This window comes from Canis lupus, chromosome 4 (assembly GCF_011100685.1).
Source record: "Canis lupus familiaris isolate Mischka breed German Shepherd chromosome 4, alternate assembly UU_Cfam_GSD_1.0, whole genome shotgun sequence".
Lineage (NCBI taxonomy): Eukaryota > Metazoa > Chordata > Mammalia > Carnivora > Canidae > Canis > Canis lupus.
The window spans coordinates 87,964,266-87,990,533 of record NC_049225.1 but is presented as its reverse complement, the minus strand read 5'-3'; the positions used below and the strand labels follow the sequence as shown (position 1 = coordinate 87,990,533).

Here is a 26,268-nt window from a genome sequence, read left to right as displayed (position 1 = left end):
CACGGCACGACGCCTGGGAATCAGCACACAGGAGCTGGTAGTTGAAGACAATTCCACTGATGAGGCAAATGGTGGTAAGAAAACACAAGAGCCACGTGCGGGGCGGAGCGCACATATTCCGCCGTCGGGACACACAGAGCGATGGAAGACACGTGTGACAGGCGAATGTTCTCTCCTGTTCACCAGGCCTCAGAGGAACACTTCCAATCCACTTCCTCTACTCACCTACCTTCCTGGGAGCGCATTCCCCGTCCCTGGACGTAAAGAATGGTCTGCAGGGCTCTGCTGATACCTTTCCCACAAACCTGGTCTTTTCTACATTTACCGCAAAATGAATATATGTCCTTAGTAAGTGCTGGTGGCAGGCACAGGGTCAACCTCAGGTGAGTGGTGAATACATACAAGTGACTGGTCAGGAGGGGAAACGGACGCTGCTGCGGGGACAGCCATGCCCTTCCCATCGGTGGCCCCTGCCGAGACTACACCCCCTCCATGATGACCAACAGGAGCATGAGTGTTTTTTAAAAGATTTTACTAGAGAGAGGCAGAGACACAGGCAGAGGGAGAAGCAGACTCCATGCAGGGAGCCCGATAGGGGACTCAATCCCGGGACCCTGGGGTCACTCCCTGGGCCCAAGGCAGGTGCTCAACCTCTGAGCTCCCAGGTGCCCCTCAACAGGATCCTTATCACCAGAGGTCACTGGGCGCCAGTCCAAGCTGGGAGCTCTACAGATGTGATCACAGTCAGTCCTCATGACCACCCCCAAAAAGGGGTAACTTTCGTCCTCACTCCACCAGCGAGGATATGGAGGACTTAAGAGACCAGTGACACATGGCTGGTGACACAGTGAGAGCAGCACGCTCTCCAAACATCGCTCTGTCCATCATGATACACCTGCATTCATTATTTTAACCCCAAAACGTGTAAGGAGTGGCCCGTCTTACCATCCTGTCGCCCACTGTCTAAAGGGCAGACCCTTCGCTAGCAAGCAGAGGCAAAGCCAACCTGTTGTCTGAGAACATCACGGGAGGCTTGTGGCGTTCGCCCCAGGACGCGGAGGAAACAGGTGCAGGTCAGCTGGCTGCGAGTCAGCGGGCCGGGCCGGCCGGGGCTGCACTACAGCTGTGAGACAGGCAGGAACCCGTGAGACGCAAGCACGACGACGACATGGGGAGCACGCGACACCTGCTCCTGGGTCGGCCTCCCCGTCTGCCCTGCTGAGACTGCTCAGGGATAACGAACAGACACAGAAATGATGCACCATGACCTGTCCATGCCTTCCCCGCTTCCTCGATTTTAGCGCCAGTCCTCGGTGGAGGTGACCTGCAGCTGGAGACTGTCCCCTCCTTTCTGGCCTTACAGCAGAGCCCCCTGGCGCTTGCCAGCCCCCACGGCACCCATGCCATCTGCGAGCCAGGCTCATTGCCAGAATGACCGGGACAGAGGACAGTAAACCGTGTGCATCCAGCCTGTGGCTGACGGCCTCCCAGGAGCCGCAAACCACCTCCTCAATCATTCAGATACGTCAACATGTTGTAACAAGGAGCACGGACGGGCTGGGACCCGGCAAGGTGAGTAATGGAGAACAAGCGGCGATTGTATTGTAGTTAATCTTTTCTAATGGAGCATGAGAAGAGAGAGGCCCGCACTCTGGACGCTGGCACAGCTCCGAGTTTGCGCAGACCAGGAAGGCCTCCAGCACAGCTCCAGACCGCAGGCGCTCCCTCCAAGGGGGGGCCCACCTGAAGCCCCCGGGCTGCAGGCAATGATGGTCCAAGGCACGCCTCGCTCTGCAGGGGTTTTGTGACCTTTCTGCACCTTGGACACACCTGGCTCTGAGTATGCACAAGTGTGTCGGAATCCTGGAAATCCAAATCAAACGACGTCCTAGCCAGTCCAAAATGCCCTTCCACCTCCACGAGGACTTAGGTCCCGATTTACACGGTACCTGGGAGCAGAAGCCCCAAGGAGCTGCAAGTGTGGCCGATATAATCGAATAGTCCAAGCTTTATTGGAATGGAGGAGCTGACTTTGATGAATCAAATATATAGGCCAACGCTTCAGAGTTCATAAGAAAACCAACCAACCCCCAAAAAGAGAGAAAGAAATGAAAAGAAGCCAGACGAATTCTTTCTGCAACTTCCCAAGCCACAATTAACATATTAATGATGCCCCAAGCCGGCCCTCACCGTCTTGCGAGATTCATCTGACTCCACCAAGTTTTAGTTCTCTCCTTCTGTATGGCGACGACCTTAATTAACCTGTCCCGTGGGGTCCAGAGCAAGGAGCACTAAGATGACTTCATATCCCAACCCTCTTCCATTTCAACTCTTTGTGGCTCAAAAGCAGAAATCTGCTATCCAACCTCAGGACACGTTTGCAGACTTCGCTTTCTTGTAGCACCTAAGAGACTTTTTTTTTTTTTTAAAGCTTTACTTAACAGTTTGAAAGACATTGGTTTGGTAGTGACGTTTTCGTCATAAACGTGGAGAGAATAGAGCGGGGGATGCTGCAATATTTTTCACGGGGACTCTTGTCTTGCATTTCATAGAGGCATACTTTGTATAGTATCACAGTGTAATTCTGAAGCTAAACAGTATTCCCTTTTGAGCGAAACAGTGACAAATGAAGCATCTGGCGCACTTTAATGAGCTGCTTTATCCTTTCAGAGAGGCTGAAACTAGGCCACCCATTCATCTGAGAAAGCGGGTAGCACAGAGCAATTACGTAATCCTGCAAGACACACGGATATTCAGGGCACACACACCCCCCATTTAAAATTTTCTACTATTACTTACTAGGAAACAATACATGTTAACAAGTGACTCGACACATCTGGAAAAATGTTAAACCATAAGCTGTTTTCCAATTTCACCAAATATCCAATAGCAAAACTCCAAAGTTCACAGCTCTAACAACTGGCATCTTAAAAATTAACTTGTACACAAATGCCATTTTTACCAAAAGCAAAGGAAAAATAGAAAAACCAAAAATCAGCAAGAAATAGGATAAAAACCCAAACCAGCATGGACAGCCTAACCCACCAGTTGCCAAACAGAGCAACTCTGCCTCCGGGGCGGGGGGGGGGGGGGGGGGGGGGGGGTTGGAAATGTCAGCAGACCCACGGGGGCTGCTAGTGGCATCTGATGGGTAGAAGGCAGGGTGGCCGCGACGAGTCCCACGCTGCACAGGACGTGCCCCCACAGCAAAGGATCGCCCCGTGCAGAATGTCGAGGGCGCCAAGGCTGGGATGCTCTGCTTGATAAATGACCCGATGAATAAGAAAAACCTGATAAACAAGGAGGTGGAGAGTAAAGAATGTGAAATTTAATGATGCACACCCTCTAATCTGAAATGGGAGGCGGGTGATGCAGACCAGCACAGAGCCAGAAACTTTGGAAACCCCGGGGGGAGAAAAAAGAAATTAGGTTACAAAATTAGCCTGTGAGGCCTAGAAGGTTTCGGGCTGGGGAAAGAGCGCAGAGGTACTCACCTCACCGAGGGCCAGAGGACAGGAGTGAGCACTGCTGCGGGAGCGGGCAGGTGAGGAGGAGGGCAGAGCCGCGGCCAGGCCTACCTGCCGGGAACCAGTCAGGAGGAGGGGGGAGGGGAGGAGGCCCGGACAGGTGCCAGGAAGGCGGCGGCGCCGGTCACAGCCTTGGGGGCGAGGGTGGGGGGTGAGGGCGGGGCAGAGAACCGGGTACCCGCGGGCTCTCTGCGGAGGGGAGGCAGGGCAGCTCTGATGGCACAGCATTAGGAAGAAGAAACGCGCCTGGCCTCTCTTTGGAGGCTTTTAGCTGCAAAAAGACCGCTCAGGGGAGCATCCCCTACTCACCCCCACCTCCCTCCCTTCGTGCGGGTATTTCTCTATCAAATATTATTTACACGTATTTAATAAAAGGAGAGTGTGGGCCAGGGAGTGGAATCTGGAGAGAAAAACCGATGGCATCCAGTCCGGGGGCACCCAGAAGACATTAAATCAAGAGGAAAGGAGGAGCCTGTCTTTGGGAAAGGCCGCCACAATACGGAGTACAGTACTGGGAGCCGCTTCCACGACTGCCCCTGAGTGTGACTGCAGAGCAACGTGAGACCAACAAACTCCATCTTCCACTGGCAAGCTTATCCCGCTATTCTCAGTTTTATTTCTTTGATCACGCTACTGGAGTTGTCAGGTCACTTCCCACTTGTGTGTCACTTTTTGGGAATTTCTCACTCACGTGTCTTACTCATTTTTCCACTAAAACATTGGCTGTTTTTTAGGGCAACACATCCACTGTCACACACATTGCAAAATATCTTTGGGCCGTAGTGAAGAACAATCTGGCCGTGTGCATGCTAGGACTCAGCAAACAAACTGATGATTCACCTTTAAAAAACAATCCTGAGTGTGCACAGGTATGAACACACACGAATCCTCGAAGCACTGTTTACCACAGGAAAAGGAAAGAGTCCTATAATAGAACCTATTCGAAAAGCATAGTGGCCTCGAGAAAAAGCTCAGGGAGGTCTCCAGGCACAGTAAGTCAGGAAGAAGGGACTTCTAGGATCCCGAGCAGACTCTAAATAAAAGTGTAAAGAATTTACCTTAAATTGATGTTTTGCATATTTTCCAATGATTTTATGATCAATAACTACTGCCCTCATGTTGGGGGGTGAGAGGCAAAACCCAGTTACTAAGCATCGTGCTGTTTTTACTGTTGGTCTGCACTGGAGCGTTTGTGTGTCGGAGGCCGGCCGGGCAGGAGCCGCAGAGCTAGGGGTGCAGCGGTCGCCTCCTCCGGTCCGGAGCCCCGGCCCCACCGTCCACCCCAGCTCCACCCCCATCCAGGCTCACACCTGCGCCCTCTGCCCCACACTCATCCAAGGGGAACCACTATCCGGGGAGCTGGTTCTCCGTAAAGTTGCTGGGCAGGCAGCGGGTGAGTTCTCAGAACAAAGTCACGGGGGCTGCTGTGAGAAGGCTGATGCAAGCCACTTCAGCTAAGGACCAGAAACAAAAGAAAGAAATCACCCCACAGTCACCATCGGGTAGACAAAAGGCCTGAGCCAGGGATTGGCTCATGTGCTGAGCGGGGCTGCTCTTCTGATTGGTCGCGATTTCCAGAAGTTCACCAGCAAGAGCCACAGTAAACACGCACAGCTGGGGGGCTAGGGGGGCACCGGGAGCAGCTTTACCCCGTCCAGCAGGTGGAGCCTCCCGGCAGGAAGCCAGGGGGCGGGCGGGTCTCCGGGGACCCTCTCCGGATCCACATCCTCCACGGGAGGGTGAGCAGCACTCACCGGGGCTAGGGTGCTGTCACCAAGCCACCTCGCAACACCGAGGGGCTGCGCACCCGGCACCTGCGTACCCCGCAGCACGGGGAGTGGGTGCGGACACCCGTGAGAGAGGCAGGCACAGGCGGCTCCTTCCCGCGGCAGGCGGCTGCCCTCCCGACCTGCCCTCCCGAGGGTAAAACATCCCTTCACGTCGGGTTTCCTTCCACCCAGCACTGGGAGCCGTGGTCCCAGACAGCAGATGGAGCTGAGTGGACGACAGCCGCATTATTATTCGTTTCTTTTAAACTAGCTCGATTTAATATGAAAGCCCGCCTTCCCGCAAGCCTGCCCCCTTCAAGGGCACTTTTAGCAAGTGAATGGGAATCAGGAACACAGTCAAGGGGCGGTGGAGGCGGAGATTAGCATTTCAGTCGCTGCGTCCCTCCCGTGGGGACACCTACGGGGCGGGGCGGAGAGAAGCTGGAGGAAGCGTGGCCGTCGGGTCTCCCGGCAGCTTGCAGAGCTGTGGCCGCCTGTGTGACCAGCCGCAGGCGCCCAGGCGGCTCCAGGCCTCCTCCGACTCCACCTCGGTCGACGAACCAGTTTATGATACGTTTTTAAAAAGAAGGGCTTCTAGTCAGGCAGAGGTCCTTCACAGGCGCACGCGGAGCGCAGAGCAAGGGAGCGCTGCAGGCCGGCACCAACTTCTAAAGGGAAAGGCCTCAAGGGGCCACCGTGAGCCGCGCCCCCGCCCACCCGACCCCAAACAGGAGTTTTCCTATAAAAGGCAAATTCCCAATGAAAACCACCTGTGGCTGCCAAAGCTCGCATCCAACCAGGTCCTCCATGGAGGCGTGGAGGCGAGCAGCACTCCGCCACCCGCTGGGACCCGAAGGGCCCTGTCGCCCAGGGGGGTGGAGGCAGCAGCCGGCTGGCAGCGCTTCCCCCACACAGCTTGCCCAAACGACCTGCCAAGGCCATGCCACCTGCCGACGAGGGGACAGGCTCCTACCTTGGGCTTGCCGCCGCCGGGCCGCTGCCTCTCTGGCAGCCCGCGCCTGCTGGTGTCTGGCGTCCAAGGCTACGGTGCCCACGCGGGCTTTGTTCAGCTTGCCGGCCTTCCCGGGCTCCTGCGTGGGGCCTGGGCTCTGCCCGCCTGAGTCCCACTCATTCTACAGAGCGGAGGCCGGCCCCGCACGCCTGGCGGCGGGGCACTCGCTGAGGGCAGCCCCATGGGCGGAGCCCACAGGCACCTCCGGCCCCGACCCGGGTGTGAAGACCTCTCCAGGCACCCCCCCACACACACCTTTCAAAGATGGCCTAGTACTTTAAACAATGAAAAAGCCAAGGGACAGAATGGGGCAACCAGCTGCGACCTTGGAAAGCAGGCCCTGGGAACCGCGCCCCTCCACTGCCTGGGCCCCTCCGGGCCCTTTATCCAGAGCCGCTGCCGTGGCAACGTGGTAAACAGGCTTCAAGTGACCAGGAGGGCTCTTTCGGGATTGTGTTGTTGGGGAGAAGAATGGTCGCTGGAATGCTTCCTTGGCTGAGATTTCCTGAAAAGGTGAAGCTGCCTGGCTGTGGCGTCTGTGTGAGATGCTCTCAGAAGTCAAGGGTGCAGGCAGTGGGCACTCCGGCCGCAGGAGGGAAGCGTGGTGGCCATGAATGAGACAAGAAGCGACACACAAGGTCCTGGCGCCCCTTGGGCACGCTCCAGCAGCGGGGGGCACGCGGGTCACCTCCCCAGGCACTGAGACCAGCCCAACGCAGGCAGGTGGCCAGGGGTTGCCAGTCCGCAGAGCCCTAGACATCCTTGGCTCCCTGATGCTTATGACCCTTTCGCTTTCGCATCTCCCACACACCTTCCGTGTTTCTCCCACAGAGAACGGGATCGTTTGCGTGGGGTCCTGGGCCACAGAGACCTCATGGTCAGCACTGTGCCGCTGGGCGCAGCAGCAACAGTCCTGTTCTGACGAGATCTGACTTGAGAAAATGTCCATCATACGGTGAGTGGACCGTGAACACTTGGCGGAGGGGGCACAGGTGGGCAGGCCGGGCATCCGCGCAGGTCTTTCAAAGGCCGCCGTGTGAGAAGGCTGATGTGTCCCTGGACCACAGATGGGGCTTTGGGACAAGGCCACCACAGATGGGCCAACCCCTGCTCCAGCTCCAGGCTCCTGCTTTGTATGCCGGTTTCCAGCCAGCATGAGTGCGGCGGGGCGGGGGGTTGGGAGGGGCGCTCAGAGACTTGGAGGGGGATCCCCCTCGGGACATCCCTGTCCTCACCCCACCCCACCCCAATAAATGTCACTCCACGCAGCACCTCTGCCAGAAGCCCTCCTGCAGCAGCCCAAAGCCTCAGCGTGATCCAGGTGACCCAGGGCCTGCCTCCTTGGAGGAGACCCATGGAATCTTCCAGGAGGAATCTTCCACGACACCGTAGGGTTGAGCTGAAAGCTTGAAGAGGATGCTGTGGGAATTGAGGATGTGTCCCTCCCCCCCACCACCCAAGGGCTCCTCACATCAAACCTCCTGGAGGGGAGGGACGGAGAGGAGGGTTCGGCCAGGCCCAGCTCCTGTCCGGGGAGTGCAGCCTGGCCCTCCCCACACGGAGGCTGGGAACTGCAGGCAGCCAGCGCTCACAGCCCCAAGGCCTTCCCAATGTTTAGCAGTGTGTTTCCTCCTCCTGCGCATCCTCAGCATCCTCAGGGTGTTCCTGAGGAATGTTAATGACAGACTTTTCTGACTAGAACTCATTTGCTAAAACACCAGGTGGGGAGAGATCACAGGCCATGGGACACCCTTGGGGAGACATTCTGATGAAGCAAAGCAGGTTTCCTTTGTTGGGGACATCTCCTGGGGTGGGTTCCGCACCTCAGGCACTTCAGGCCACAAGCTAGTACCGCCAAACAAATCAGGACAGAACAAAGCCAACAGGCTACACCTTGTGGAGAAGTCTGCCCTCTGTCAACTCCAACAGTCTCAGGTGAGGAAGAGGCCATCTTGCAGTGCCATGTAAGGGGAAGAAGTGACCGCACGCTAGCCCCTATGGAGACGTAGGCTTTTTTATTTCTTTTTCTATTATTAAGCCTTTATTTTAATTCCAGCCTAGTTAACATCCAGCATGGCATTAGCCGCAGGCGTCTAGTGTAGTGATGGAGCATTTCCCACATCCCCGGCACATCCGCCTGCGCAGCCCCCCTCCCCTCTGTCGACATTCGGTCTGTTGTCCACAAGCTAAGAGCCTGTTTCTTGGTTTGCCTCTCTCTCACTTTCTTACCTTTGCTCATAGGTTTTGCTTATGAGACTCCACACACGAGTGAAATCGCATGGTGCTCGTCTTTCTCCAACTGACTTACTTCGCTTAGCCTAATACCTTCCAGCTCCATTCCTGTCTTTGCAGATGGCAAGGTTTCAATCTTTTTTATGGCTGAGTAGTATTCCATTGTGTTGACAGGCAGGCTCTTTAAAATTTGCCTCATAGAAAAAATGAGTGAGAAATATCAGAAAGGGAGACAGAACATGAGAGACTCCTAACTCTGGGAAATGAACAAGGGGTGGTGGAAAGGGATGTGGGCGGGGGTTGGGGGGGACTGGGTGATGGGCATGAGGGGGGCACTTGATGGGATGAGCACTGGGGGTTATGCTATAATGTTGGCAAATTGAACACCAATAAAAATAAAAAATAAATAAATAAAATTTGCCTCATAACTTAGCACCAGAACTTCTTAACGCAGGTGAAATGCCTTTTAAACCACAACCTGCTGTTCCTAAAAAAAAGTCCATTATTGTTACAGCTGGGTTGCCAGAAGGTTCTAGCATTTCCACTCTATTCTCCCTGCTTGCACTTGCTTTTCAAAGCAAAACACAAAAATCCCGTGATATTCCCAACAAAGGACTTCTAGATGCTTTAGGCCCAAGCACCCAGCTCTGAGCTTCACACACTTACCAAGGAGGGAGGCAGCCTGTCCTACAAGCTGAGGCCCACTGAGCTGTGCTCACCCTCACAAAGCCACCATGGGAGCCTTGGATGTGCTGGACATGCTCCTAAAAGCTCAAAGCTGGTTTTTCACTTTCTCCAAGGCCACACTTCTTTAAGCCACAGGCTTTTAAGCCACTATTTCTATCCCTCTGGTCATAGAACCGTCAAAAAAAACAAAAAACAAAAAAAACAAAAAACAAAAAACCTCTAGAACTTGCCCAAACCCACAATCCATCTTCCTGAACGATGCACAAAATACCCATGTACATGCAAGTTTGAATACCACCTCTCAGGGTCCCCTGATGAGCAAATGACTGGAAAAGGATATGAGAGAGAGAGACAGTGTCATCCCTTTGAGCCAGAAGTATACACTCCTCATCCATGGGGTGACTGCAGGTAAGATTTTCCCTGTGAAATTTCTAGAAGCACTGATCGCTGGACAAAAGAAAACTTGCAATAAACTCCAAAGGAGTGTTGTTTACATACATTTCAGAGAACGTCATCACCAGTAACATCAGATGTTTTCTGTGGAACCAAATGAATGCTAAGCAAGTCATAATTAACTATTTCCATATTCTAATTAGCATCTTCACACTTCAAATCACACCTACATCTTGAGCCTCAGATGACTGGGTTCACGTGTCTGTGCCTTTACTTTCTGGCTGCATTTAAAATGGTACCAAGATGTTTCTCCAGAGTCTCCTACGGCCCCTCTCTTGGTGATCAGTAATTAGTGTCTGCCATAGGTCAGGCCACGGGGAGACTGTAAGCCGTACATATGAACTAGGAGGTTGGGCTGTCTCATTTCTTTAAATGGAAAAACCAGAGCAATTAGGCCCAGTCACATCCCAGTAAGGAAAAAAATAAACATCAAAAGAGGTGATTTCTTCAAGATTCTGCTGCCTGCTGAAGAGCTTTGCAGCAGGCCTAATTTCAGAAGCTATTACAATTTAAAGGGAAAACTCTTGGATCCCTGGGTGGCTCAGTGGTTGAGCGCCTGCCTTTGGCTCAGGGCGTGACCCCAGGGTCCTGGGATCAAGTCCCACATCAGCCTCCCTGCAGGGAGCCTGCTCCTCCTTCCTCTGCCTGTATCTCTGCCTCTCTGTGTCTCTTATGAATAAATAAAATCTTTTAAAAATAAATAAAGGGAAAACTCTTATGCCACCTGAGAAAGAAAAATACACGAGGCACTGAGTTTTAGATTCCTATCCCCATAACAGTACTGGCATGGCAGGTCCCCGGTTCACCAAATCTAAGATACCAGTGCCTCTACACCTGCAGGATCGGGTTACACACCCCTAAGACAGGAGATCTCTCAGTTAACTCTGGCTCACCAAAAGCTGTAAAATGCCCTCCAATACCCAAGTCCTTAAAATGTGGGGGGGAAAAATGGCATGTCTGAAGAATGAAATATGATATTATTAACACCATTGAGAGAAAGTAACCAAACAGCTCCTCTGTAGACCCAAAGCTTGAAGCCCACTTGTGCTGTAAATACTGCCCACTGAGATTATAACGTGAAACATAAACCAGCTGACATGGTATATCATCATGCTTTAACCAGTACTTTCCTACATTATGTCCAAAAACTACATACTGTTTATGCTGCCATTTTTTTTTTTTGTGATAATCTAAGACATCTGGATGGAAATTTGGGAAATGGAACGATGAGCTACTCTTTTAAGCTACCAGAACAGAGGCGTCGATCTTCTCCACAGGACCAATCCCGGCCGCTCTATGCCATACAAATACCAAATTCCCACCATCAGAGCTCAGGGTAAGCTAGCAAACTTCACAGGTTACCCTTGGTTTGAGAAAGCACCCACTTTTGCCTCCTGCTAGAAGACAGAGTCCAATATTGCACTTCTTAGAAGCATGTTTAAACTAAAAATGGGAAATCGCTAGTATTAAAGTCACGAGCAACTAGTAAACAAGATAAAAGATGTAGCCTCAGCAAAGTTACCAGAATACGACACAAGTCTCACAGCAAACGGTTCTGACAGTTTCCTCCTCTCAAGGCTTAGGAGGATAGCAGTTTTTTGACATGAGAGGCCAGGGACATTCTCAGGGAGGTTCCTAAGAGCTGCTATGTCCCAAATCAAGATAATTTCCATTTCTCAACAACATTTGAGGGCAGGCTGCCCATTTAGTCTTGGGTTCAGCAACTACATACACTCAGTACTGAATTCTTTGTTTAGATAGCGTCTTGCAACAGTCCTATTGTTTCCAGTTGGGCCATGGCATGAAGGAGCTAAACTCGCAGAGCCTACCCTACGACGACGACGACGACGACGACGACGACGACGACTACGACGAAGGCCTTTCGGGGGTTCTCAAATCAGGCATGACCACCTGGTCAGAGCACTTAAACGTCAGCACTGCTATTCAGAGTACAGACTCTCTGTCGTGTTTAACAAAATGAAGAAAGAAGTCAACCACAAAACATACACCAAGTATGTCTTCCATAATAGAAGCCTGCCCAAGAACTTCAAACCAAATCCTTAAAAAAAACAAACAAACAAACAAAAAAAAACACAGCACTTCCTCTTAAATTAGATTTCTCTAAAGCTGAATGGCATCATTCAGAAGCAGACAAATAGGCCCAAGAGACAATGGCAATTTTTTTTTCATTTAATGTTAGGTTATAATAATGTCCTATATACTTCGAACCCTCTATGATGAAAGGACTTTAGAGAAAGTGCCCCAGGAGGTGGTATCCCTAAAGACCCAGCCTCAGTCTGACACTGCTGCAAATCTTACCTTCTGCGTGTTTGGCTTGATACAGCGAACAAAGAAAGGATTAGAGGAGCTTAGCGTGGCCATTAAGGAATGCAGTGAGTCCTGTTAGAAAGGAAAAAGTATATGTTGATTTAGTCTCTTACCATGTGTCCTTCTTTAGATTTCTCAGCATTCTAGGCACTGATCAGAAACAGGAATAAAGACCAATATAAATCTACAGGAGTAGTAAGACTTTTTAATCTTTACCGTCATCGTTCTAATATAAAATAAAGCCAAGACATAACAATTCGTAGTCACTGAAATCATTTCACAGAATGCGAAGCTCATTTGTCACTTCCTTGAAATAGGGTCATTAAAAACAAAAACATGTGTTAACCAGCAAAAGAACAAACCAAGGTTATTTTGATGTTACATACACAAAACCTGCACTCTCCCCCTTGTGAGTTTTTTCTAATTCATTATTTCCGTCATTTTGATGGAACGTATTCCCCAGTCTCTCACCCTCACCTCACCAGGCAGATCAATCTTCTAAGATACTGCTTGCTTTTTTTTTTTTTTTAATTTTTTAAGATTTGCTGTCGTGGTGGTTGTGAAGAATTTGTAACATCTCCCCAGGCGGACAGAGCGTATGAGGAGCACTCATCACCAGCTTGGGCTCATTGCTAATCTCATCTTATCCCATCCCCGTCTGTGTACATACTACACCCGTCCCTCATAGGAAAGCAAATCCCAGACAGCGTATTAGTTCCTCCCTCAAGATTTCAGTGTGTTATTAAAGGCTCTATACTTTCAGACGTGTGGACCACCGCTACAGCATTACCCCAAAAAGCTTAAACAGGAATTCCTTAATCCCAATATTAAAAGAAGCAACTGTCTCAGATTTCGAATTAAATCAAGTGTCTCAAATTTCATCATTTTTCAAGTGGCGTGCTCTTTCAAGTGGTGTGCTCTTTCATCATTTTTCAAGTGGCCCACCTGGGTGGCTCAGTGGGCTAAGGGTCCAACTCTCAGTTTGGGATCAGGTCATGATCACAGGGTCCGCGCTCAGCAGGACCCCCTCCCTCCCCTCTGCCCCGTCCTGTGAGCGCAATCTCTCTCTCTCTCTAATACATAAATCTCTTTATTAAAAAAATGATCTGTTCTTGGAAATCAGAATGTAAATAAAGTTCTCGTGTTGCAGTTGATGTGCCTGTAAGTCTCCTGTAAACCACCATAGGACCAGGTTGCCTACAGCACAGCACTGATGAGTTCCTTCTGTGCTTTGGAAGCCTGGGGACTTCTCAGCGATGACAGAATGGCCTGGTCTGCAAGGCTCTTCACATATCGTGGTACTAACTCCATACGAGGCATCCCGTCAGTGGGCCCCCTGGCCACAGCCGTCCAGAGACAGGGCCCGACATTCCTGTCTCAGGACTCCTTCTCCTGCCTGGTCTCTCGACCTGGAAGGCCTGCCCACTCTCTGCCATTCCCTTGATTCTTAGTGCAATTTAATCCTCAAGCATCCACAAAGCCTTCCGGGGCAATTCCAGGCACCGCCATCCTAGAAAAAGGTAATGTAACAACTGGAAGACTCCGTATCTAGGCTTTAGAGTCAGACAGGCTCGTTCAAGTCCTAGCTTCAGTCGTGAATCTTCATCTCTCTAAACTTTAGTTTCCTCGCCTGTATAATGGGCGTAATAAGCACTTCTAAGATTCCGGGAGAAAGGAACAAGACAGCGTACGTGAAGCGATTAGCCCAATGCCTGGCACAGAATAAGTACACAGTAAGTGGCAGCGATTTTTATTACAGCCTCTCTGGGTCAAACCTGTCCTTCCCGTCGCACGATCCAGCACCGCGTACCCGGTGCATCGCCAGCTACGCTGTACGACCGACGGCCCTCACCACCCCGCCAGATGCATCCTGCTCTGAATAACTAAATCAGAGACCCCTTGGAGGCAGATTTAATAAATGTCTATGAGTGACATGCTTCTAGTTCTCTTCCTATTAGCATTTGTTACTTTGGGGTAAAACAATTAGGTTCAGAAAATGGTTTTTGTGTGCTCCACCTCTATTCTAAAATGATTACATATTTAAAATGCAAATAAAAAGGGTCCTGATTTACCCTGAATTCTAGGTATCTGGACAAGGTAAGTGACTCTGTTCTTATTTAAATAGGCACTTATTCAGTCATTATTCCCAGTTATGATACTGTAAACATACCTGGGAAAAACACAAAAATCCAAACATGAGAAGAGATATACTTCTATTCATACAAGCCTCTCCATACACATCAAAGTGATCCCAAATGGCCCACGAGTCCTTCGACTTAGATAAGTAGCTATTTATTTTTAACAAGACCAAAAAAAAAAAAAAAAAAATCTACACATTTTCATCTGACCCAGAAAAAGTGTATTTTAAAAGCACTGCCTGGACCAAAGAAACAAACAATCCAATCATGAAAAGGGCAAAAGACATGAAGAGAAATCTCACAGAGGAAGACCTAGACATGGCCAACATGCACATGAGAAAATGCTCTGCATCACTTGCCATCAGGGAAATACAAATCAAAACCACAATGAGATACCACCTCACACCAGTGAGAATGGGGCAAATTAACAAGACAGGAAACAACCAATGTTGGAGAGGATGCGGAGAAAAGGGAACCCTCTTACACTGTTGGTGGGAATGTGAACTGGTGCAGCCACTCTGGAAAACTGTGTGGAGGTTCCTCAAAGAGTTAAAAATAGCCCTGCCCTACGACCCAGCAATTGCACTGCTGGGGATTTACCCCAAAGATTCAGATACAGTGAAACGCCGGGACACCTGCACCCCGATGTTTCTAGCAGCAATGGCCACGATAGCCAAACTGTGGAAGGAGCCTCAGTGTCCAACGAAAGATGAATGGATAAAGAAGACGTGGTTTATGTATACAATGGAATATTACTCAGCTATTAGAAATGACAAATATCCACCATTTGCTTCAACGTGGATGGAACTGGAGGGTATTATGCTGAGTGAAGTAAGGCAGTCGGAGAAGGACAAACATTATATGTTCTCATTCATTTGGGGAATATAAATAATAGTGAAAGGGAATATAAGGGAAGGGGGAAGAAATGAGTAGGAAATATCAGAAAGGGAGACAGAACGTAAAGACTGCTAACTCTGGGAAACGAACTAGGGGTGGTAGAAGGGGAGGAGGGCGGGGGGTGGGAGTGAATGGGTGACGGGCACTGGGGGTTATTCTGTATGTTAGTAAATTGAACACCAATAAAAAATAAATTAAAAAAAAAATAAATAAAAGCACTGCCTGGTAACATAAAAGAGAAAAAAATAAACACCTTCACAGACCTCACATACCCCCAGTTCCTGTTTTCAATTCCTAAAGTCACAGCAACCGTAGATTCATGAGAGCGCCAGCCACGCAGACTAACCTTGAACTGTGAGCTGACTGTGGGCCGTCGATGTTTGCTGCCACATTTCAAGGTATCCTGGTTATTGCGGCTTGAAACGTGTTCAAACAGGTCATAGATGAAGTCGAATCTGTATGAGCAAAGAGCAGGAGGGCCGTGAGGGGCGCACACCCAATTACCAGGCGCCGGATTACTGTAATTAGAAAGCATTTTCCCACTGAAGGTAACACCCTGAGTCCAGGAGGAGCAAAGACGCCTTCCGAAGATTTCAGAGCCACCATGGCCAAGGAGCTTTAGGCACTGAAAAGCAAGCTGTGGCCACCTTCTGAGCACTGGAGTCTCGCAGAAGGGAAGTGGCTTGGGGTGAGTGTACCCTGGGGTGACGTGCCCCTTGGGAGCACAGTGTTTGCAGAGTGCACCTATGCTCCTGCAGCCTTGACGTTTGCCTGAAGGACAGGGGTGTTCTGCACACCTCACAGTGTCTCAAAGATCCAACCAGTTAACAGGGAAAGGGGCTCCTCTGCAGTAGAGCACACTAGGCTTCATCTTGCCTCCATCCCTTCTGAGCTACGTGACTTGGGTAGATGCTGGACTTAGCCTCATTTCTCAAATTTTAGAATTTATGTTATTACTAAAAAGTTCTATAAAATTGTGATTACGGGGCAGCCCCAGTGGCCCAGTGGTTTAGTGCCGCCTTCAGCCCGGGGTGTGATCCTGGAGACCCGGGATCAAGTCCCACATCAGGCTCCCTGCATGGAGCCTGCTTCTCCCTTTGTCTGTCTCTGCCTCTCTCTCTGTGTGTCTGTCATGAATGAATAAATAAAATCTTAAAAAAAAAATTGCGATTACGGGGGCACCTGGGAGGCTCAGTCAGTTAAGCTTCTGCCTTGGGCTCAGGTCATGACCCTGGGGTCCTAGGGTGGAGCCCCACATCAGGCTCCCTGCTCAGGGGGAGCCTGCTTCTCCCTCTCCTGCTCTTCCTGCTTGTGCCTTCTGTCAAATACATAAAATCTTTTTTAAAAATTGCCACTACTAATAAAAAGTAAAAAGTTTCTCAATAACTTCCTGTGTTTCTTGCATGGAAGATGCTACAGCCATGGGCTGGGAAGTAGGGGGCAGCTGGCTCCCCCAGCCCCAGAGCAGGTGAGGCAGGGAGGGGACAAGTTCTGGGCATCGGCCCCTCCAGAGGCGGCACCATCAAGGTGCCCCACTACCGCTCGCTGTCCCCATCCCTCCTCCATTTCCCTTGTAGGTTGCTGTTTCGGGCTCACCCTCTGAAGTTCTCTAACTGTGCTTTGAGCACTTTGGAGAAAAACTCTGTTTCCATTAACATGTCACAGATGTCAAAGGTGAAAGAGCAGAGCAAGCGACAGCCCAGGCCCCTCACATTTTTGCAGAGAGAAACCCGGACCGAAACAGAAACTTCTCCACTCCAGTCACAAAATCACCCCATGTTATGACAGAGGTGACCGCCTTGCTGACCTCCATACCTGTCCTCTCTTCACTGCGAAAGGCATCCATGTAACATCAAGGTCATTTGTAAATGTTATCCTTTAAAATCTAACCACCAAGAACTTGCTGATAGAGAGCATGCTATGGTATTTTTAAAGCATCACCATTATCATTTTCTGAACTTTTTTTTTTTTAAAGTAAGCTCTACCCTCAACATAGGACTTGAACTCAGGACCCCGAGATCAGGAGTCACATGCTCTACTGAGTCAGCCCGCTGCCCCTGAACGTCCCTGTTTTTAAGATCTGAAAACTCATCTAAAGATAAAAACAGCTGACAGTGCTGTAAATAGGGAATCTCCACACAGGAAAGTCAAAACAAATCTAAATATCTTCCAGTTTTAAGGTCCTAAGCTGATGTGTAGGTGGGCTTCCTTCACCCCGATTCAGAGCTGTGTGACCAGGTGGTCACAAGACACTTACATTCCTAAAAATCTTAGGGTTTTTCATCATTGTGCTGCTTTCCTTCCCTGGATAATAAACATTTGTTTCTGTTACAGATTCACAGTGGTTCTGAAACAAGTATGGATGGAAAGTTCTACCCCAAGGGCTATTCCCTCCCTTTCTCTCACAGTCAGTCTCCCACCTTATAATAGGGCTGTCCCGCAAACAGCGACACCGACCAACTACTGAGCTAACCGTGTGAATTTATGATTCACGAATGGATGAACTAACATGTAAGGTTGTAATCTTAGCTGAACTGACACCTATTCATTTTTTCTGACATACTTTAGAGACACACGCGTCCTACACACACAAGGCTGAAACCAATCTAACACAGAGCTTTAAGCTTGTTGTGAAGAAAAGAGGTCATCCTGGTTAAGATCTTGGGTTCTGGAGCCAGGCAGAGCAAATCCAAACTAGCTGTGGGTCCTTGGCCAAGGCTTGTCACTGCCCCAAAAATGAGTCTCTCCATCTGCGCATCAGGCTAAGTCATACCTGACACACGGATACACTGTTCTTATGGCACCACATTAAATGGTAGTCACTGCTACTCTTATTACTTTCCATACTTTGGTCATTTTATTAAGGAAATATTGCCCATGAAAAGTATTATTTTATTCTATGTTTGTAAATTAAAAGCATTTGCACAAATGACACTTTGCTTGCTGATGACATCTTGGAAAGGAGATTGACATACCGGCTTTCTCTTAACAAGTTGAGAAGATCATCTCTGAAGGTATCTCTGTTCTTCTCCAAGATGCCCCGGACATCATATTGCACCTGGTTTTTAAAAAAAAAAAGACAAATGATAAATGGTACAATTGATCAAAAGAATAGGTTCTAGTCATAAGCATCTCCTTTAAAAGCCAGACCCATGAAAAGGAGTCATTTTGATACATTTATGGATGGTTTCTGAAATTACTATTTTTCTAAATACCACATGGGAAATAGCAGTAGGAATTTTTTTCTAAAGATTTTATTTATTCATGAGAGACACAGAGAGAGAGGCACAGACATAGGCAGAGGGAGAAGCAGGCTCCATGCAGGGAGCCTGATGTGGGACTCGATCCCAGGACCCTGGGGTCATGTCCTGAGCCGAAGGCAGACGCTCAACTACTGAGCTCCCCGGGCACCCAGGAAGGATCTTAATTAGGAAGTTACCTCTCCAGCATAGTGTTTCACTCCAAAATTGTTGACCGCAACTCTGGGTTTCACGTAAAAGTGGTTATTCTAATAAAGAAACAAATACAAACACCTAATTTCACTTAATGATTTGCACGGACTTGCCGAGAGAATTCACCACAACACATAGTGAAAACAATCTCAAAACCCGCCACACATCAGAGGTTTAGGGCAGAGCCCGTGATACGCTCGATCAAAACCAAGTAGGTCTTGTCTTGTCACCTCAGTAGTGAGCTGAACTCTATACTCATAAACTAAACTTGGGCACCTTCTGACAAGCAGCCCCAAGTCTATGCCTTTCACTAATTTCAATTTCGTTCTAGCAACTGGAAGAGAGCACTCTGGTTTGAGAAAAAAGTTACACATGGGAGGCACAGCAGAGCCATCAGCACTGAAAGATCTTAGGTGTATCTGATGCCACAGATGTGCTACTCAGACACCATTAAGAATTGGCCTGTTTGGACGTACAGCATGTTGACTATGCAACTTCTCCAATAATGTGCTGTCTGTGGCTTGGGGGAAATGGCTTTCTTCATTGATAAGGGCGAGGAGACCAAGTTTCTAAAAGACAGAAAAGAGGTTAAATGAATTAAAAGTTGACCACATGCCTCAAAATAGTTCGGAGCTCCTTCCCCCTTCCCTCTCTCTCAAGTAAGCATCAAAGGGAAAGACATAGCAATTTCTTGGTTTAAATTCAGAATGACACCATAAACACATCCAACGCATTTAAACTCCATATAAACATGGAAACATGGAACCCACCACAATTTTGTGGACGAAACCACAAGCGGCCAGTGTACCAGTGATGCTGGCAAAGCTCTGAGGGCTGACTAAAGTCTAAGTGGAGCCGGTTTACACACTTGATTCTAAAATATGGAGTCCGATGAAACAATAAGTTGAAGCAGCCAAGTATCTAAATTCAACTTTGCACATTTGCATGTATGTTTGCAAATGGTCCATTGTGTTCCCCGCATTCACATCTTTGATGTGCATGTTTGCACAAGCTAGTTTGTTCCCATAAATATGAATCAGCCCAGCGGGACAGCCTCGGGACAGGGCCACGATGCATCAGCAAGGTTACCTTCTCAATCAGGTCCAAGCATTCACCATTGTCTATCCAGTCAATGTCTTCCCACACCAATCCCTCCCTGTAGCAAGATTTAAAAGGTCTGAGTTATAATAAAAATAGAGCTTTAAAACTATCTAATTTAGTGGCTGATTAAAAAAAAAATATTTAGAGGCGAAACTCTATGAGCACTTACCTGCTATATTCTAGTTGCTCCAGAGAAAAAATATGTTTGTTGAAATATTCCTGAAGTTTCTCATTTGCATAGTTTATATTGAACTGTTCGAAGTGATTAACCTAAGGGGGGGAGGAGGGAACCATTCAACAAGTATCTTTAGTGCTCTTCCTACTACATATGAAGATGAAGAAAAGGAAAAGAAAAAAATCTGTGGAGAAAAATATCAACATTTATTTGAATAGATTTCAGCTGAGCCAGTTAAGCGGATAGAAAAGAACTCATGCACCCCACTCCTCAGAAGCATACCTCGAAGTTCTCAAATCCAAAGATGTCAAGAATGCCAATAGATTTAAAGTCATCTTTGCCTTTGATCCTGCTGTTGATCTTCTTAATCACCCACTCAAAGCAGCGTGCATAAAGTGCCATGGCCAGGGAGTCTCTGCTGTCCTCTGCCTGGGGGAGAGGAGATGCCACCACCGTGTCCCGCTGACCACAGACCCAGGCAGCCACGTCCATCCCTGCCCCCCACCCCCAGGTACTCAACAGGAGTAACACCTGTGCACCCAATATCAAGCTAATCAGGACCATCTAGGAAAACCCAGATGAAAAAAAAAAAAAAAAAAAGAAAACCCAGATGTCCCAGGAACGGGTATCCTGGAGCTTGCTCACTCACTTCACGGTGGGATGCGCTGAAGGCTCCCTTAACTATCAAGCTCTCAAACTCAAGTGTTTATGTTGAGTTACAGGAAAGGATCTGAACCAACACATACAACTTCGATTTTGTCGGGCTTAAGACCATAATTAAGGCCTGAGTTCTCCCATGATCATCTTCTCTTAATCTACTTTGTACACAGAAAAGTTTTCCCCGTGGCATGGTCAGCATTTTTACTTATGAATCAAGAAACGGATATTGGGTGGGCCGGCACATAGGATTAGCTCAAGGCAGTTGCAGGAGCAAAACTAAGTCCTGATACATAGTAATGACAATAAATTATTAAATCTCATGTTTCTTTAGTACTTAGGTCACCGGCATGTATTTATCATCCTCACAAGTATCCTATGAATTAGGTAGGATAATCATCCCTGTCTTACAGAGGAGGAAACACACACAAATGAATGCATCCTCCAAGAACAGAAAATAGTATGTCAGGACCCCAAACTCAGGAAATCTCCATCAGACCCGTCCTTTTGTTGTTGTTTTTTTTTTAAATATTTATTTATTCCTGAGACACACACACACACAGAGGCAGAGGCAGAGGCACAGGGAGAAGCAGGCTCCCTGTGGGGACGTGGATGTGGGACTCGATCCCAGACCCCAGGGTCACGCCCTGAGCCCAAGGCAGATATTTAACCAACTGAGACACCCGACTGAGCCCCCCAGGCACCTCCCCAGGAGTGTCTTTTAAAACAAGCTTTGATGGCAAAGTGCACGTACCTGCTGAACAGTGAGAGGAGTGAGGATCTCTTCCCCCCTGAGGAACATGGATCTCTGCGTCAGAGCATCAGTGAGCTGTGCTGAGTCCAGCCCAAGTAGCTCTGCAGACCTGCCCAAGGCTGGAAATGAAGAACAAGGCAATAGTAGATACACTGACCCAAGAAGGGAGGGGCCAGGGGACCCGGAGCTACTCCACACTGTGCCTTGTTAAAGCAGAAAACATTCCTAAACTTACCCTTAGGTAAAATTAGCAGAGACCCTGATGCTTGGACCACGTGTGGTCCTGAGACTCCAAGGCAGAGTGTCCCTGAGACCCTGCCACAGCTCTGCAAGGTCATAACTATTTCCAATGACATTAAGATGCTATTTGCTGTTTTACTCTCATCCCCTCATCATGATACAGACGAGTTTATCCTGTGGTTACGTGATATGAGGCATCTCAACAAACCAAATGCAGAAGCCGATAAGAGAATCCAGCTGTCCTCCCTGACATCAGGTATTTTTAAAGTTGGCAAAAATGTAAGACAACTGTCAATCTTCTGGCAAATTTTCTTTTATTTGGGCAGTCTTTTAAATAAAAATATGATATTTATGTAAACACACAATGGGTTTTTTATAATCATTTCAAAATTAATTAGTAAATTTTTTAAAGATTTTAAAGATTTTATTTAGGTGATAGCACAAAGCAGGAGGAGGAGCAGGAAGAGGGAGAGGGAGGAGCAGACGCCCTGCTCAGGAGGGAGCCTGACCCAGGGCTCCATCCCAGGACCCTGGGATCATGCCCTGAGCCAAAGGCAGTCGCTTAACCCACAGAGCCACCGAGCACCCCAAAATCAGTTTTCATTTCTAAGGCAGTAACATGAACAGACATGACTCCCGTAAACAAAAGCTCTTTGGAGTTCTCTACGGTCTTATGATGATTAAGAGGCACTGGGACCAATGTGAGAACCACTGACCTACAGCACTGGCTTCACACCTACAGCCATTTCAAACTTTAACATATCCAAACCCTAGGCTCCATGCCCTCACATGTTGCTTCCATCAAGAAAGTTTCAAAAGTAAATACATAAATCATTCCAGGAAAATGACAACTGACATAGCGATGTGCATTATTAATTCATTTAATCTTGACAACACATCACCGAGGGACTTTATAGATATGAAATCACTCATGTAGGGCATCGTCAGTACCTCAAGGCAACGGCCTGTGGCAGAGCTGGACTATGGACCAAGCATTTGTACTTGAGAACCAGTGGGCATCCCCAGCACACCAGGTCACCACTCAAGAACTATGGGAAAGGACACCAACGCCACCACAACTCCCTGCCGCAACATTTCCCTACATCTAATCTTTGTAGCTCATATTTCTTTATTGGGTCTATTCTCCTCTTTCCTGGTTGAGAATGAGAACACAGCCACCATCCCAATCAGCAATCACTCCTCATATGCTCGGATCCTTTCTTATCTGACAGTTCCCATCAAATACAAAGCTCCATACTTCTCTATACAGGACTCAGAAAGCTCTTTCTATAGGAGGCCAGAGAGTAAACATTTTAGGTCTAAGTTCCTTATGAGGACAAAGCCACAGGAGGGAAAAAGGGGAGAGCCATCTTACCTGTTTTGAAGGACACTTGGGCCCCACCAGCAGTGATAAATTCTATGTTCCCAAGATGTAAGACACCAGCAAGCAACCTCAAGACCTCCCGGACTTCTTCCTTGCTGAACTCCATGACCTCCATTGCCGTCTGAAAGAAAACAAGTTATGTTTAATTTTTTGTTGTTTTCCTTCCATATTAGAGAAAATGAAAAACCCGTTACTCAATAAAATTGTCAGGTATTATTCTAAAGGCAAGAAAACAAAAAACAGATTCACGACCTCTTGCTTTTAAATGATAAAGACTCGGCACAGGCACACATAAGAGAAGGTGATATTCAGAAAGAACTGTCGAATGTGGAGAGATCACCCAGTTGATGAAATAAAATGAGATATCTGCCTTATTACATACCAGCCTCCCAGTTATGCCCCCAGAGAACTGCGTCAGAGAGTCACAGTAAGGATGGTGGTAAAGAAATGCCCTTTCTGTAGATACTGAAGCATAACAGAAACCTTTATTTTCTTGCACATAAGCTGGTGGAGAAGGGGAAGGCCTCATGGGACTGCTCCAGTGCACATTCCAGGGCCCTTCCTAAGGGCTAAATGCAGTGGGGACCCAAGTGGGAGGAATAAGGATTCTCCATGAGGAACTCTGTAGATGGGAGCTATTCCTTTTATAATAGATACTGATAAAATCTATGAATTGATTTAGATCGGTCTTCCCTAAACATGCATCACATCTCTACTTTTAATTTCTTCAAAGAATTTTTAAAGATCTTGTTTTTTCCTCTCCATAGTAAATGGAAGTTACCAAAGTGCTGTTTAGGGCAAAATAAAAGTAAACAAGTACCTATATGAGAGCAAGTTTGTTCCCAAATACAAGTCTCTAAACAACTGAAGCCAGGGATCTTCTGAATCACATCTAAGATCATTTTCCATGGTGACTGATTGATTGATTTCAGAGATTGGGGGGTGAGGTCAGGAGGGGAGGGAAAGAGAGAATCATAAGCAGACTCCATGCCTAGCATGGAGCCCGACAGGAGACTGGATCCCAGGACCCTGCGAGATCATGACCAGAGCCAAGATCAAGACTTGGATGCTTACACTTCAACCAACTTGAGCCACCAGGTGCCACTCTATTGTGATTTAGAAGCCACATTCTTGTCAAGAAAAAAGCCTCCTTCTCCCCCAACTAAGGACAGAATTGTTGGCAATACTGATGAAAATGACCCACCAAGAGCACGTGGACCACAATGTAATAATTGTGACAATGACAATCACGTTAGGAGACTAGGAAGGAAACCATGTGACACTCTGAAGCCGTAGAAATTGTAAAAGGAAACAACTGGAGATTTAAAACGTGAAAAGTTTAACTTCTTTACAAGGAAAAAACAAAGTTGAAACAAAGAGCAAAAACAATAGGCAGGGAAACAATTTAAAAATTAGAAGCAAGGAGCAATTGCTTAGCCATAATAAAAGATACATGAACATCAAAAATAAAATAGGCATTTCTTATAGTAGCAAATGCAAATCCTTCCTAAAAATCAAATGTGTACAAATCAAAGAAAATATGAGATCGTTTCTACCAAATTAGCAAAAAAAAACAAAACAAAACAAAACAAAACAAAACAAAAAACCCCTCATGAATGATAAACCTGAAGTTGGTAAACTGGGACATTTATGCACTGGTCATTGGTGTCATGGATTAATATAATCTTTCTGGAAAACAAGATGACATGACAGTATTGTGCTGGCCACATATGTACATAAATGTATAATGTTCAGAAACGTTAAATAACTTTCACGGGGTTGTACAGCTAAGACTCAAAATCAGGCTCAATGAACCCAAACTTCACCAACTTCTTATCCAGCCAATGCTATTACTCTCTAAAGACATAAAAAGAAAAAAGCAATCTCCTGTATAATCTTCCATAATTTCAATGCTGGAAATTCATTCTAAGGAAAATCTCAACAGGAAATAAAGTTCTATAATATATTCACTGCAGTGTTATATCAACATGTTCACAGAGAAAAAAATTCTACCTATCATCAGACAAGTCGAATATAGCAATAGTTTAAAACAGTTCTATAGTTTGGAATAGTATATACTTTTTAAAGGAAATTATGATCATACAGAAACATGACTTATGAGATAGCTTTATATAAAAGTTTAAAATTGTATTTTTGTGGAGTGCCTGGCTGGTTTGGTTGCTAATGCAAGGAAGCAATCTCCAGGTCATGGGTTCAAACCCCATGTTGGATGTAGTGATTGCTATAAAAGAAAAAAGTCAGTAAATTTTTAAAAAATTTTTGTGACTTTTTTTTAAAAAAGTAACCCCTATACCCAATGTGAGACTCGTACTCACAACCTGGAGATTAACAGTCGGATGCTCTACCAAAGGAGCCAGCCAGGAACTGCATTAAGAAAACCAGGCTGGGAAATAAACACACTGTACTGGAAATAGCTGCGATGTTAGTTTTAGCAAGCTCACAAACATTATGTTCCATCAAGTCTTTTAACATTTCGACAATATTTTTATGATACTAATGGGTGAATGGATAAACAAACTGCTGCCTATTCAATGGAATACTACTCATTAGAAAAAGGAATGAACTGAGTCATGTATGATGTAGATAAGTAAGGGAGCTAGACGTGAGAATACACTCTGTATCATTTCACTTACAAGAACTTCTAGAAAAGACAAATCTACTGATTTGTGCCTGAAAACAGATCAGTGGTTTCCTAGGAGAAGGGTGGCTTGGAAGGGCCAAAGGAAGTTTTTGAATTTTATTTATTTTGATTGTGCTTGTTGGTACATGGGTGAATAAATTCAAAATCCATTCGAATGTATACTTCAAATGGTAGCATTTTATTATATATACGTTACATTTCAATAAATCTGATTACAAATAATAAAAACACCATGAATTATTGAATCAGGGGTGAGAAGACTCATTTTACAGGCGCAAAGAGAAACAGACACAAGAATAAGAACTACAGTCTAGTGCTTATTAAAACAATATATGGAAAAACTGCTGAAATTTACTTATTCCAAAAGTTAAAAGTAAAGGAAGATGGTTAGGAAGTACAGAATAACTTCTTATTCTCAAGACTTAAAACAGTGGTAAGGACCAAATGAAACAGTGAAATAACTGTAAAGAACCAACACTGTGCAAAAGTTAGTATTTTCCCTCTCCGTGATGAGAGTCCTCCTATAAGCCTAATACTCAACATTAACTTATAAACATTCTTAGCTCATCATAGGATGAGCATAGAAATGAAAGTCTTCACTGTTTGTCAACCACCTGGACTTTATAGAACACTAAAAGGAAGTAAGATAAAAAAATAAGTTTGCAGTAGCAGAAGACGTCAAGCCATCAAATGAAAAATATCAAGAGATGCCTGATGAAAATATTCTTGGTTAAGTTCTTAAAACACATTCCGAAGTTACATACGGAGATATGAAAGCAAACGAACTGTGCTTACTGTGT

At 47.0% G+C, this 26,268-nt stretch overlaps 1 protein-coding gene and 1 long non-coding RNA gene across 2 annotated transcripts in view; one reads left to right on the top strand and one right to left on the bottom strand.

The window, feature by feature from the left end:
* The window catches only part of MYO10 (myosin X), a 195,514-nt gene that overhangs the window by 55,884 nt on the left and 113,362 nt on the right, over window positions 1–26,268 (bottom strand). The window contains 10 exon segments of the mRNA XM_038535440.1: window positions 12,000–12,080; window positions 15,390–15,498; window positions 18,019–18,101; window positions 18,483–18,551; window positions 18,972–19,064; window positions 19,585–19,651; window positions 19,766–19,866; window positions 20,054–20,200; window positions 21,183–21,301; window positions 22,798–22,927. Coding sequence (XP_038391368.1) covers window positions 12,000–12,080; window positions 15,390–15,498; window positions 18,019–18,101; window positions 18,483–18,551; window positions 18,972–19,064; window positions 19,585–19,651; window positions 19,766–19,866; window positions 20,054–20,200; window positions 21,183–21,301; window positions 22,798–22,927 — 999 coding nt within the window.
* LOC111095671 lies at window positions 6,318–8,822 on the top strand. The gene is made up of 3 exons (XR_005358692.1): window positions 6,318–6,946; window positions 7,140–7,263; window positions 7,578–8,822. It is a non-coding gene; the product is annotated as an uncharacterized LOC111095671 (long non-coding RNA).